Here is a 15,237-nt window from a genome sequence, read left to right on the forward strand (position 1 = left end):
AGGAAGGAAGGCAGGAAGGAAGGAAGGCAGGAAGGAAGAAAATATTTTTCCTGTGCTTCACTCTGTACTGTGGCTCTCTTAAAAACACTGGATTTCCTCTGCAAGTGCAGGATATACACCCAAATGCTGAATATACACCCAAAATGATAATACTTTTAAAAACAGCTTTGAAAATTTGTATGCTAAAAGAAATAATGGTTTAGAAATACTAGACATTGAGCAATTTCTTACAAGTTTAGCAGTCACCTATAGAAGTGAAAAGCATTAAGACAGTAAAAAGGTCTCAGATCTTTCTACCTGCAACCCAAAAATTCAGAATTTTCCCAGCTCTTGCCTATATATCTGAAGTTAAGCACAGCAAAGCTAAGTATCTTAATGCCATATATCACAGGACTACCCAAAACAAGTGTGGGTTTCAGTTTACTTCTTCCAGTTATTACAAAAAGTTAGCTCTATAATTGATTGTTCAGAATTAAAATAAAAAGCATTTTGTCAAAACAAGCAGCGTAAATAAAGACATTTCATAACCTAGTTAGACACATCTCATCTTTCCCACATGCTAGTTTATTAACTTTTCTCCAGAAGGATAAAGTGATTAGCTTAGACAGTTGAAGCAGAGATCAAAAGGAGCACTTTTCCATGTAGATCATTCCCTGAGAATATGCTACATATTTCCAAAACAGTTACATCTCCATATTATTAACACAATTTAGAATTAGGATGATTTACTAATCTCAGAAAAATAATGAGGAGAAAAAATTTCTTCACATGCAGAAAACAAAATACAGAAGTAAATTACAATGCATCTTGGTTAGCAACTAGAAACTAAGCAATAATGAAAGTAAATTCTGCATCATAGTTATTGGATAATACGTAACAAGGCACAATAAACATAACGCTTGCATTCTGCAGTAGTAGATATTTTCAAGTGGTCTTCAACAACAGCTAATCCAGCCAACAGCCCAAGACTGATCCGAGTTAATTATGACAGTAACCTTCAGAAGAAAAGACAGCTAACTCAGTGCTGTCTAAGAAAAAAAAAATAAATTGCCATTACCAAGGTCCTGAAGAGCAGACACTGGATTCAGCTTGAGATTAAGACTTGTAAACATAGGTGTTCACATGTGCATTAGATACATTAACACCTATATGTTAATCAAGAGTATTCTAGCTGATACAGTCAATGAAACCTTCAGGGCTACTCAGTTGACCAACCAGTCAGCATTTCATTTTACCTGACACAAAACACTCCTTATGCTCCACTGACTACTGCCTGGATCTCCACTGACTGTGAAAGAAATTTAGGAACACATATAAAACCACCTACTTATAGGCACACAACTGTAAGTTCTTTAACTTGAAATTAGATCCCTCTCACAGTTGCAAGTTACACATCTGTAGATAACTAAGGGCCAACTTCTCAAACTCGGAAAAGAATCAATGTCCATAGTTTGTCTGATGCTGTGCTTCAAAATTTGCAGGTTACTTTTCAAAGGAAGTTTTGGAATGTAGCACAACCGTCCCCCAAAAATCTCCAGAAGAACCAGATGTCAAACATAAGAACAGTTGAGGTCAGAGTCTTTAGCACAAAGGTAGAAATACTTTTCATGGCAATAGCGTTTTCTCAACAGGACCCACTCACAGCCTACTCCCTTTGGATGATTCTTGTTGGTATTTGTAACCTTCTGGCAGGAATCCACGCAAGGTGTCATAAGACTCTCATTTAAGAGCATGAGAAATCCCATGTAATCTTGAAAGCGTAACTGATTTTAATCTTATGATAAGGTCAGTTCAATGAATGAGTATCTTGCAACTCAAGCTAGACTTTGCTTAAACCCTTTGAATATTAAAAAAAAATAAAAATTTCATTCTTGTGAGATCAGCAGCACTAGCTTTGAGAAAATACAGTACATAAGTTTTACATATACATCCTTATTCCCTACCAGCACAAAGAGAGCATTACATGCATTTAGTACAAGAAAGTGGTTCCTCTGAATATCACAAAAGGTCTGTCTTTTCTGTTTCTGAACCACCACCACCACTGCCAAAGACATGGCAGAAAAAAAAATACAAGAAGGGTCAAAAAGAGGCCAAACTCATATACTGCTTTAATCATGTTTCTGATCATGATTGCACCATTTCTTTGAGAAAGACAAACTTACAAGATTAACCTGTTTACAGAAGTTGCTTTCTCATTCATATTTGTCAGCCGCTGGCTCATGTAATCAGAATTGTTTTTATCCCCTTCCAAAATAGGAAGTAACCAGAGGTGTACAAGCTTTCTTATAGTTTATTAAGAGACTTAAAAAAGTTGATCTTTCAAGGCAGTTGACAAATTCAAAACACACCAACGTGCTCAAAAACAAAGAAAGGAAAAATAGCTCCCTATTGCCCTCGTTCAAAAAAGCACCACTTTTACACTTCCAAGGAACATCCAAGACATTTCCATTGTAGCTAAAGAAAGATGAAGCAAAGCAGACCTCCTGAATCAGAGAATATGCCTATTACTCACTTGGATGTGGGTCACTTTAAAGTTAACAGCCTGGACATTGAGAAAAATCTGTTGTTCAGCATGGATTCTTCATTAGTTTCCTTGATGCCCATTGGGTAACCAGACAGAACTCAACTGGACATTCTACTTCTGGTCATTCCTGGATATTCTGGTCAAGCTTCACTTCTGTTGTGAAGGAAATAACAATAATCCCAAAGATCCAGGGCCCTTGTTTGTGCTACATCTTCTTCAGGATCATTTGGTTTGATTCTTAAACAAATTTTAAAGTCTACATACAACTACCCACCTTGATGCATTTTCTACAGAGATACAAAAATCTTCAACTGAGAATTCTGGAGCCTCAAAAACAGAAATAAAAAAAGAACTCTGTAGCAAGCTTCCCAGTTGTCAGTATTTCCAAAGCTATTCTTCAGATTCCATGTCTTCTACAGACAGAATTGTTGAATTGAATGATTAACTATTCTCAGCCAATTAATATACTAAGCATTCCATGTGGAGTCCTTCTAAAATTGTTCAAGTGTCATTATAAACAGACAGCAGCAGTGACCTAGTTGTGCATTTAGTTATCTCTAAAATGAAGTTGCATTTCTGCAAAGAGATATCTTTTGAAAGCAAAACACGATACAACCTGATTTCCAATGCTTTAATCTAATAAAGGCTTTGGTTTTGCTTTGTACCAAAGGGATTTATATTTGTGATCATTATTCTAATGTAGGAACGTCTACAGCCAGTTTGCTTTAAAACACCATTATCTTTGTCCTGATGGAAAAGGGTTCACTTAAGAAGAGTTATGGGTGACTACTATCCTAAAGATGAAATAATAAGACTTCAAGGGTGCATCTCAAAGTAATTTTGTTACTCAAATCAGCACCAAAAAGAAAATGAAACTGAATTTTAAACACAATTCCATGATCTATTAAGCACTAAATTTAATTCTTAAACTAACAGGGGAATATGTAAATTGTTTCAGACTAAGCACAGTTTATAGATTTTTTTGTTTAATAAAACACTGATAGAAACACCACTTCGTACAGAACCCCAATCATCTTCAGCTACACCAAGTTCCTGCCATAGCTTTCAAAATAATACATCAAAGAGAACCATTACTTTCCAGACACTGAAAAATATGGATTACAGCCATATATTATATTTAGTCACTTCTATTCAAATAATAAGTATCAGCTAAAGTGTCAGTGCAAATTCACTTCAGAATTCCTGTTCAGAATTAGTCTAGCCTGGCAACAAAGCTTTCTATTAATTTAGTGTAAATGTATCTTTATAGAAATAAATAAAAACAGTAAATCACAAAGCAATTGACCTAAAACTCATTCATCAGATTATTAAATTATAAATATCAACATACAAAACACAAACAATCTGCTTGCATACTTTAAAGAATCCTAGTTTTCATACCCATGAACAAAATGTAATCTTATGCTGTTCCCTGGAGCTCGCTCTCGTCTCTTGGAAGCTGCACTTTTTCTTTTTTCTTTGCATTGTTCTTTAAGTTGAGGTAGATCTTCTTTGTAAACCTTCAAGAAAGAGCACACTTAAATGAAGAGATTCTACAGGAAAAGCATGTTTCTGAGAATTCAGAAACAGTTATCATCTCCTAAAAATGTTACACAGACACCAGTGAAAAAACTCTTGGGTAACCGTAGGTAGTTGTTGTATAGTGCAACTTGTTTCTAAATTCTAACCAAAACTCTTATAGAACATGTTAGGAACACATGTAATAATTATTTTTCATTATTGGATTTTAATATTTTAAATGCATCAGATAGTAACAATTCTAAAGGTTTTGGTCAGTTCCTGCTCAGCTCTCAGTCTCCCCAGTTTTCAGATTTCTTCATAAAAGACCATTTTACACCCTGGGAAGCATTCCAGCTGCCATTAAAACAATAATTTTTACCTGTCGACGATAGGTGATTTGTGTCTCTTGTTCAATTTCAGAGTCCAGCTCTGGAACATCAGACTGATCTGAATCTGATTCATCACTATTAGAATCAACCAGACTCTCTGCCAGCAGGAAAACAGAAACAGAAATTGAAGTAACCTAAATTACAAACCAGAAAGTGTTTAAAGTAACTGCTTCATGTTTCTGATTCGATAATCAATGCTTATATTAACTACAACATAAAGTGCTAATAATTGACAGGCTGACAGGATCAATTCTGCTGATACAGTAGAAATAAGCCAACTCCTAAGCATGATAATTTTTTTGTTTGTTTCTGAGAATGAGTTAGTTCTCATCCACTACAATTATTTCATCATCATTAATGTTAGGAGGAAAGCAAGAAAGAAGAGAATGGAGTAATGAGTACAAAGCAGATAAGACTTGCAGAAAACTAACAAGAGACATTAAAGAGCTCCAAAGTGAAACTTATGGTTAGGTGAGCCATTGATGTAAGTTGCAATTCTTCAGATAGATTAGGAAAAGAAAAATAATATATGGGAAGGAAGTGGTAAAATTTTTGTTGACTGTGGAGAAAAACAGTAGCCAATTAAAGTTTCTGCTTTACATCTAGGAAAAGCCAAATAATATTGTAACACAGAATTTCATTTCAACAGAAGCTGAAATGAATGTCCTGACTAATAGATGATAATATATCTGGATCTTTCTGCAATCTTTGATTGGATGTTGCAATTTTTTTTAACTGAAAAACAAGATAAAATCAGTCTAGAACACAAATGGATTTTAAAAGATCTCAAAGTGTAATTGCAAAGAAAGAATCATCACTTAGTAAGAAATGTTTCTAGAAATATGCAATAAAGACCAATCTTTGAAGTTTAACATTTTTATCAGCCATATAGAGAAAAATAACATTGCTACCAAAAAAGGTAGCAGATTATGGAGCTAGAAAAGCCATCAATAGGGCATTTATCAATAGTGTGACAAAACAGATGTATGTTGCACATACTGGCAGCCAAAACTAAGGTTACATATCCAGGAACAAGGAATCTAAATAGAACTTTAGAACTTCTATGTTTGGAAGCAGCAGCTAATGAGAAATTTGGGTAATGGGAAATTAGTTGAAAAAGAATCTATACAATGAAGCATCCAGCCAGTTAAAGGTTTTTTGGAAGCTTCATCAAGGGGAGGAAGAGAATTGTTGCTTATTTCTGCATCAGGCACTGACAAGGCCAGCACTGAATCAGCATTAATCTACGTGTTAGCTGTGTCCATACTGATACATCTTCATCTGATCTTAGCAACCAAAGGGTGAAACAGCCTATTTCATGGTAACTCTACCTTATTTCCCCACAGGACTCTCCAGATTTGTCTAAGAATTCCCAAGTGAGGGACTCAACAAAATATTTTATTTTGTCAAACTCAGTCATGAGAATAATCGCTGTATTAGTCACTGGTAGAAACTTGATCTACATTTTTTTTCAAGAATTAAACACCTCTTGTCTGCTTTAAAAAAATAAAATTAATCCATTGCAATACTTAAATTATCATATAAATACTTCAAAATTTTAATCAAATTAGTATAGATAGATCGATCTATATCTATCTATCTATATATATATCTATGTTTTCCAGTGACATCTGGGCACTGAATGCTGTCAGTTTAGTGAAGGATGATATATACAGAATTCAAAAACTCATATCTATGACCCAAACTTTCAAACTTTCCCTTTGCATGGGGAACACAGTGGTGAAGTTTTTCACAAATTTGCTAGACTGAACACACAGGGTACAGGCAAATATTAGGAAATGCTATCAAAACCTCATGCAGCTGCAAAATTTAAAGAACAAAAATTTTGTACAGACTGACAATTCTGAATATCTATTTCTATACTCGCACCAAATAATTTTACTTCTCTTTTAGCCCCCTCCTCCTCACACCCCTTTTCTTTTTTTAGTAAGGTACTGACCTTGGGGTGCTATATGAAGAGAATCCTTCAGCTTTCGGTCAGGGATGAATTTCCACTGAAAGACAGAATGATCAGCTCCCCCAATGGAAACAACCCACTGGTGATCATGCGACCATCTGACATTGGTCACATGAGCAGAATGACCAAGATATTTTTTAAACTTTGCTCCTAGGACAAGAATAAAAATCTCATTCAGTATATCTGGAATAAATGTTTCAAAAGCACCTTCGGAAAACGTATCAAGGTAGTCTTATAAAAAGTAATAGTTTAATTAAGACATTCTAATTACTAGTGATATTTTAACTAATAGCAGCAACTTCTTGCATTATTCCCAGATTTTAATCTGTCTTTAAGATAAATTTTTAAATTTGAATTCTAGGATATAGTATCTTTTAACAAGTCAAATACAAAAAGGGAAGACACATGACAGTGCTGCATGAGATGTACTAAAAGCAGGGTTTTTTTACTGTATTAATTTTATTTTATTTTTATAAATAAATATTTTTCCAATTGTTATTTCTACATTGAAAAGATGCAGTTATTGAAACGTTAAATTATGTATATTTAGCTCTGTGAAAATATCCCCGTATGTGCGCTTATAGCACTAGTTCCCATTCTTCGTGCAATCTGAGTGCTAAGCACTTCCAGTAATTCATATTCTCACACCTTTATTAGCAGTATTAGCACCAGTGGTAGGAGTAGTCTAACTATATCAAGTTAACATTTTTAGTGACTACCACATAATTACAACATAATCACTCACTAAAAAGTTCATAACAGCACTTCACTAAACAGATTCTGTTGCCTTTTCTTCAGTTTTATAATTCTAGCAAAAACCTTGATTTAAGCTTCAGTTTTACGATTTTCATGAGATTTGTCCTTATTGCTAGTAAAATTTTGAGGAAAAACCTGTTGGAAAACTTTTTAAAGTTCAAAAAGCATACAGTGGCATACTCTGAGTACAGATCCAATTTGCTGTTCACTTATTTATATCCTTTAATTCTTTAGTGAATTTACTTTTTCTAGTTCATAGCCCAAACCTCCATCACAGATCCAGAGGAAGGAAGAAAACTATTTGAAGACCAAGGTGAAATACTTTAAGTACCTCATAAATGGGTAGATATTACGTCACCTCACAAAATTCTATTAAAAAATCAAACTAAATAAAACTATTTTACAAAATAAAATATGTGTAAAACTTTATATTATCCCATTAAAAGGCAAATAAAATACTAATACAGTTATAAAAACACCAGCCTATTATTGTTTTCCACCTTTAACCTCAAAATACTATGAATAAATATTTGCCATTTATAGAATTTTTCAGAAAACAGTTTTCTATAACCTTTTACTTGAAAAACCAAAACTTAAAAAAAAAAGTTTATAATTGAACCTAAAATATTACCTTTTCTTAGGCATGGATATCGAAAGAGCTTTACTATTCCATAATCGTCAGCTGTAACCATAACTTGCCCAATAAAATTTGCATCCACAGAATTTATATCATTTATATCTGAATATTTCGGCCAGATTCCATTAACTTCAACACCAGAAACACAGGTCCACGTTGCCCACTGAATGCCTTTTAATTCCTCCTTGTTTGTTACTTCTTTTCCACCTAAGAACAAAAAAAAAGAGCTATTTTTCAATATTCACGTACATAATTTGAAACACTGTAAAGTATTTTTAAATTCTCCTGAAATCAAATCCAAGTGAGACAGAATTAAAAACTGACTTCTAAAATTGTCCTAATCTAATATTGTCTGTTATGACCAACAGTATCAGTATTAAGGCTTCTCCAGACTACTTAAAAGAAGATGGTATTTTGGAGTTATTATTTCTTGCTACCTTCTTGAGGCTGTGTTATTTTTAAGTGTTTATAAAAAAATACACGTAGCCATTCTCAAGTAAAGTTTGAAAAAAATTGTGTTGCTGAACTATTTTAAGAACCAGGATTATTGAAAGTAAAACTGAAAAACTCTGCCTACTCTAATTTACAAAACCCACCAATTTTGTGCTTAGATCGTTATTATTTTATTTCAGATAAGGTTGTTCCAATCTCACAAAGTTTCATGTAAGAGCTTAAGTACTGAGTCAGATCAAGGGCTGATTTAACAAATACTGTGTATTCGGGACCATCCAGGAGCAGAAGCAAGACAAGAAGAATTAAGGCCAATGTAGCAGTTGTAAGGCAGTGCTGAACCTGAGCAGGACACTGCCAACAATTCACCTTTCAGTCTTGAGTGGTAATGAAACTGAAGGCAACTGGGCTGGGTTTTTTCCTGTTTTCTTATTGTTAACAGATCTCTGACTAGTGGGAGGGGAAGGGAGGGGAAGGGATAGGAGGGGAAGGGACGTAGCAGGAAATGGCCAGGAAGTAAGTTTTCAGCAGAGGGATAGGGCAAGAGAGAATTCTAGTGGACTGGAATAAACAGAGTAAAGAACAGCCTTAGAGAAAAGATAAAGCAACATGACAAATAAATCAGAAAGGAAGACTTAAAAAAAATGCCAACCCTCCACACACACTTGAGGAAAATACACCCCTCCAAAAAATGGAAAGAAACCCAAGTGCCCTGTTTGAAGATCCTTCAGATCTGATGAAGTAACTGCACCCTTTGACAAGGTTTATCTTTTAATCTCTTTCAATCCCTAATCCATGTAAAAGATGAGTACTAAGACTGGTTATATCCATGACTAAATCCTATAGATCTTGTTTTAGGCAACTGTAAGTTCCTCACTCTTTTATAGTAGAATTTCAAGTGTTAAAAGATTCTGGTCGTTATTTTAAAATATGTAGGAGATTCCTCTAATTTCCCCTGACTTTGCTAAACTTTTTTCATAAACATGGCTTTTAAACCCCACATTCTAGGACATCAAGAAAATCCAGGCAGAAAGCTGTTTATATAACTTCCAATTGTAACTCCTCCTGTGTGTACTTGTTTGTTACAGCCTAATTCTCAGTATCTTTTCTTACATATCTCCTGTCTAATTCAGTGCACAAAATCAGACTTGTGCATAGAATTAATTAGATGCTTCATCAAAGACAGTCACAAAAAGCTCCACAGAGCTATGAATAATGTACAATGCAAAGCATAAATATTGTATAAAAAATGAAGGGACAATATATTAAGCGGTGATGATAGTAAATACTTACTGCAAATATGATGAGAGGGAAAAATATAGAATTATATTATGTAAAAAGTGTATACAGACAAAAGAAACAAATCAAACCTTTTGACAAACACTGCCCTTGACATCTTGTACTCAGTACTACCTGAATTTGAAGCTTTAAGGTATACATAATATGTACAGATGTCCTCTGCAGAAGGGACTGCCTTGATGAAAACTGTTCCAAGAATAAGGGACAGTTCAGTCAAGTTTTCAAGCCAGTGCTGTCTTGAAAATATTTACAATAAAGGGGTTGTCATAAACTTTGCATCTGAAAACTAACTTTTAATATTACGTAATATACTAATTTTCTTTATTAGCCCCCTGCCATAAAAGAGAAAAGACATATTTGAACTTGCATTATCAGTAGACTGCCCAGCCAAATTTCATTTTTACATTTTTTTTCCTTTTGAAGGCTATGTGATTGAATTACAGATGTACCACAGCTTCAATATTTATTTTGTTTTCAGTGAGTAATTTCTAACATTCTGGCATTCTTATATCAAGTATTCTTACTTTCTCTACAGTTACCTAATCCCATTATACTTCCAAATTAATTTGGATTCTAATTGTTTCTATCGATTACAAGTTAATCACCATAAAAGCTCTTTAAGTTAAATTTGACAGTTCTGCAAACATAGTTCTAGAAAACCAAATGACTCTTCCAAGATGAAACATATTGATTTTTCCACACATTTTTGAAAACATACAGTGTAAGCAAATAATAATCTATTTAATATCCAAGCTAAATAAGTACAAAACTATTAAGATATTGAAAATTTGAATTTGAATGTAGTATTTTTTTTTTAAAAAGGTGGGAGAAAATACTTAGTTTTGATAAATGAAATAAATTATAAGCCAGCATCTCTACCATGAAAGGAAACATTATCAAGAAGAGTAGCTATATAAGGTTAGAAATGTTTAAGTAATTTTGCCATAAAATGCTGTACTTATTCAAATACAGCAAATACTTGCACGAACGTAGGAAAAAATATATATATATCAGTGTTCTGAACTATATCTACTTGGACTGTTTTTACAAAACTATTACATATGCTTTCTTTATTAACTAACAAATATCATAAAGGCAACTCAGAATCTTACTTGGCATCCTATAAAAAAGTCTCTTCCCATTGCCATCATTGGTCTGTAAGTATTTACTGTCCGAAGACCAATCCATATGGGTGATGAAACTTAAAGATCCAATACATTCCCCAATTTTCTTGTATCGCTGAACAACACCATATATATCCACAGAGCTGTCATTGGAACCAACAGCTAGGAAATTCCCATCTGGTGAATATTTCAGTTCATGAATAGCTTCTTTCCTGTCTTTGATATGAACAACCTCAGTCATATCTCTGTAGTATGAAAGAAAGCACGTCATAAGTATAGAAGAGCCTTATCATACTGTCAAGTTCCCAGTTTAAAAAAAGGACAAAACTGTGAAATGACAGGGTGAACTTTAATACCATATGTGCAAACACAACATTGCTATTTTTAGAGCTGGGTAGGGCTTCAAGGCCACAAAAAGAGAAGGAATAGTGAGATAAGAAGCTGTTGCACTGAGCTGAGACAGAGCAAACAAAAGGAACTGTTTAAGCTTGATCCACAAAAAAATTAATCAGGGATATCACGAGATCATTATTCACTCAGGGAAGAAAACTTCAGTGATATGAAACACACGTCTCATTTTCCCTTTAAAACTGTGGGATCACAGCAAAGAGGCAGCACTGTTTTGGTACGTGTGATGTGCTGACAGCAGCATTCCAACAAACGAAAACAATTCAGGAAGCAATCAAAACTTATTTCCTAGTAATTCAATAATATTTTATAAAGCTAAAACCTAAAGTAAAAGACTCCCTACAACACTGCCACTCTTTGCTAATAGATCAATATACTTTTTCAAATGTGTTGCTATAGAACAACATGAACACATGTAGCAGAAGCATTTAAAAAACCTGAGCATCCTCAAACTGAGTAATTTAAAACACAAATGTAAGCCATCTTCTCATGTATGGCCACTGCAGTGTCAATCTACACACAATTTATGAAACTAATTAGACAATAGGCTTGAAAGAGTTAATAATGTATCTATTTTTAATTTTTGTCACATACCTGACTCGAAGCACAGTGAAAGAGCCATCCTTCATCCCAAGAGCCAGATGGATTCCATCAGTACTAACGGCAGCACAGCGAATGGGTTCCTCCATATTGCACCGGGCAATCAGAGCATGGTCTATTAAACTCCAAATTCTAAAATTAAGTAAAAATTACAAATGTAAGAAAAGGTTTGTAGCTATGTCACAGATAGAAAGAAGCACACAATTTCTGTGGAACACTGGAAGTTGTAGTGTCCTATTTAAAAATAATTTTCCACAAGAAAATCTAAGATGAAAGTGTGAATTCTGCACCTAGCAAAGAATATCCTTACATTTATAAGAGCAAGAAAGTATCCACTGAGAAAATGCAGGGACACACTAATTTAGTTTTACTTTCTGAATATAAAAAGAATGACAAAGTACGACAATACATATTTTCAGATCATTCTGAAAATACCACTATTTTGTTAATCATTTAGCCAAGAACACACTGAAGACCTATTAAAGACTGCTCAGTGAATATGTCCTTTCCTATTAACAAGTCATTATTCATAACTGCTTACATATAACTAGGTAATATGATAGCAAGTTATTTTTTACTACAAGATACATTACAATATCTACTGTTTACACAATATATCTGGAATTCTAGAGCATTATTTCAATTTTCATAGATCAACTACTGTTTTACTTAACCATATTACTCGAGCTATTGCTCAAAAATGCCAGCACAGTTAATTTCAATGAAAGAAAACAAAATAAAGAAGATAAAAGCTGGTTTTCACCAAAAAAAAAACAACATGTGTGAAAGGGAGCAATTTACTGTGTTCTCAGCATATAGATTCTATTTACTATGCATACATTAAATCTGATGAAACTCCTAAGCTAAAGGTTAATTTGCAGTAAACACAATATGAACAAAAATTGTGAGCTTTTATTACTTTGTTTCATTTTCACTGGAACCTGTGAATGCCTAACATAACTCCTGAAAAGAAATGCTTAATGCCAGGCTAAGTGAAATTTGGTCAAATTTTGTACATTTTGAAATATACATTTCCACTGTATTTTATTACCGGAGACCATTAGTTTCATTCACAGCTTAACTGCTTCCGAAGCACTTTGAGGCCTCATTTTAATACCTTTAAAATGTATACATTGCAACCAGGTTGCCTACAAAATGAGCTGCTTGCATAAAACTATATGCAGTTAAAGGAAAAATCAAACAAGATTTAACCTGACTGATCGATCATCACTCCCAGTCATCGCTAGTGGCTTTGTAGGATGAACAGCCAAAGCCCACAGCTCTCCTTCACAGTGCCCCTGCATTATCAGGAAAGGCTTATTACGCTCATGCACCACAATTTCAAAAATTTCACTATCTTGTGTCCCGACGAGGATATGGTCTCCTCTCCAGCAAACACTTCTTACAGACAGACCTGCAGAAGAGATGGTTTCTGAGAGATACATCCTGAGAATTGGTGAAACAAAGGTAACACAGTATGTGACAAAACATTAAAAAAAAATAAAAATGTTGAGAAGTATCCATATATTCCCTTATTCACCCCTTTATCTATATCATACGACACATAGTGCCCTTGAAATAGTAATTTTTCAAGCTTGGTATTACAAAGATTCTAAAATAAAATCTGAGCCTTTTTTACTGAAGTCCTTATATTAGAAGATCTCTGACAAAGAAAGATAATACTGACAATTGCATCTGAAACCATGTGTTTAATGTCTTTAGATTTTAATGAAAGTAGCAGACAATATCAATTAACAATTTATGATCAAACCATGGACCTTAGTACTAGCTAGATGAACCTAAACTTTCTAAATGACAGAAGCATCAGTTGAACATCAGTTACATAGACAAAAACCCCATTTCTCCCCAGCTTTCTTGAGATGCTTCCCCTAAAGCATGTGGCCAACATGCTGGAGGGAAGGGATGCCATCCAGAGGGACCTTGACAGACTTGACCCATACTATTTCATAGTAGGTTTTACAGTGATTTTGAAGGACTATGTGACCTTCATCCTAGTGGGCATGATCAAATTCCTTTTCTAGCAAATAGCTCACAGTAACATACATGAAACAACCTTTTTGGGTTTTTTAAGCCTTCTTCAAAAGGTAAATTCTTCACTGGTAAATTTCCTACCTTATTGGCATATTAGAAGTAACAAACTTCTTTTTACCTTTATATCCCTGGTCTGTTTCCCTGAGATCAATCACAGTAATTGGTTTAAAATTTAAGTCCCACAAGCGAACACAGCCATCCCGGCCACCAGTGGCAAACCCCTCTTCGCATGCATTCATGCTGAAAATTCCTGCCTGAAGAAAGAATGAGGATATTTTTAACAATATACACAGATTCTAGATACCAATACAGAAAGTGGAAGTCTTGTCCATATTGGTATTGCTAGTCTCCCTGCCGAAAGTAGGAAAAAAAATCTGTTAAGCTGTTGAAAATAGTGTAAGCATAAGCAACTAATACAAGCATTAAACATGAATGAGTCAAAAAGAAAACAAACTCAAAACAAACAGAATCATCATTCAGTGACAAACAGTAAGAGAACTGTTGTAATACTGTTTTCATCCTGGTGATGCTCTCTCTTATCTCTAGAAAGAGTTTAGTTTCATATCTCTTTTGCCTTAGGGCCTGGTTTGACTCATAAATGTCAGCAGGAAGATTTCCATTGATCTCCATTAGGCTTGGTTCAGGGCCTTTGTTGCTATTACTCAGCTTTTTTGCAACAGGGCAACAAATATCTGGGACTTCTGTATATGTTAGACCATGGACAATTTATTCAAAATTTAAGTTTAGCAGCAAAATATAAGAAAAAAAGTCATATTTTACACCATTCAAAAATACACACTATAAGCTCTTATTTTAAAGGTGGAAATCAGGAAACAAAATCTAACCCATTTCCTTTAACTCACTTCATATGTTTTCTTCAGGATAAGAGGCAAGGATCATACATCTATTATTAAAATTAAGATACTGTATCTAGATAGCCACTACATTCCATGCCAACATGATACATTATATAAATAGCAGACACACCTTTTTTTAAGTACCTACATATCTCACTAGTCTTATTTTCAGCAGCCACTCACACATTTCAGTAAGTAAAGCTACTGAAAGGGCAACTCTGGCTCATTGGCTTAAGAGAAGTAAAAAAAATATAAATAAATAAATTTGAAATTGAAAATATTTAATATTCAAAAATTACATAAAAACAAACAGGAAAGCATTAAATACTATGGAAGGGAGAATCTGTCTATGGAACTCCTGTCCAAAAGGCAGAAGAGCCAGTAACAGACACATATCTGCTCTAATATTGTCCTGAAATTTCAGTTTTCTAGAGAAGTAAATGTAAAAATCCAATAGTTTCTTTGGTTTGGGGTCTGAATTTTACAGTAACAAAGCACTTTAACGCCTAAAGCAAAAGCAATTTGCAAAGGAGAGACTGGGGGGAGGGGGTTGGGAAAATGAAGCTCTATCTTTTCAGAACGAATTAGCATCTAGTGTTGTGGCTTGTGAGAATTCCTGGGGACTCATGATTATTCCCTCCT

General features: G+C 34.2%; 1 protein-coding gene across 1 annotated transcript in view; it reads right to left on the reverse strand.

Annotated features, from left to right (window-relative positions):
• The window catches only part of EML5 (echinoderm microtubule associated protein like 5), an 83,088-nt gene that overhangs the window by 49,055 nt on the left and 18,796 nt on the right, over positions 1-15,237 (reverse strand). The window contains exons 7-14 of the mRNA XM_010003743.1: positions 13,857-13,992; positions 12,899-13,100; positions 11,681-11,818; positions 10,667-10,923; positions 7,800-8,012; positions 6,395-6,562; positions 4,425-4,531; positions 3,926-4,044 (exon numbers count right to left, since the gene is read on the reverse strand). Coding sequence (XP_010002045.1) covers positions 3,926-4,044; positions 4,425-4,531; positions 6,395-6,562; positions 7,800-8,012; positions 10,667-10,923; positions 11,681-11,818; positions 12,899-13,100; positions 13,857-13,992 — 1,340 coding nt within the window. The remainder of the gene's footprint in view (positions 1-3,925; positions 4,045-4,424; positions 4,532-6,394; positions 6,563-7,799; positions 8,013-10,666; positions 10,924-11,680; positions 11,819-12,898; positions 13,101-13,856; positions 13,993-15,237) is intronic.

This window comes from Chaetura pelagica, unplaced genomic scaffold, assembly GCF_000747805.2.
Source record: "Chaetura pelagica isolate M959 unplaced genomic scaffold, ChaPel_1.0 scaffold48, whole genome shotgun sequence".
Taxonomy (NCBI): Eukaryota; Metazoa; Chordata; class Aves; order Apodiformes; family Apodidae; genus Chaetura; species Chaetura pelagica.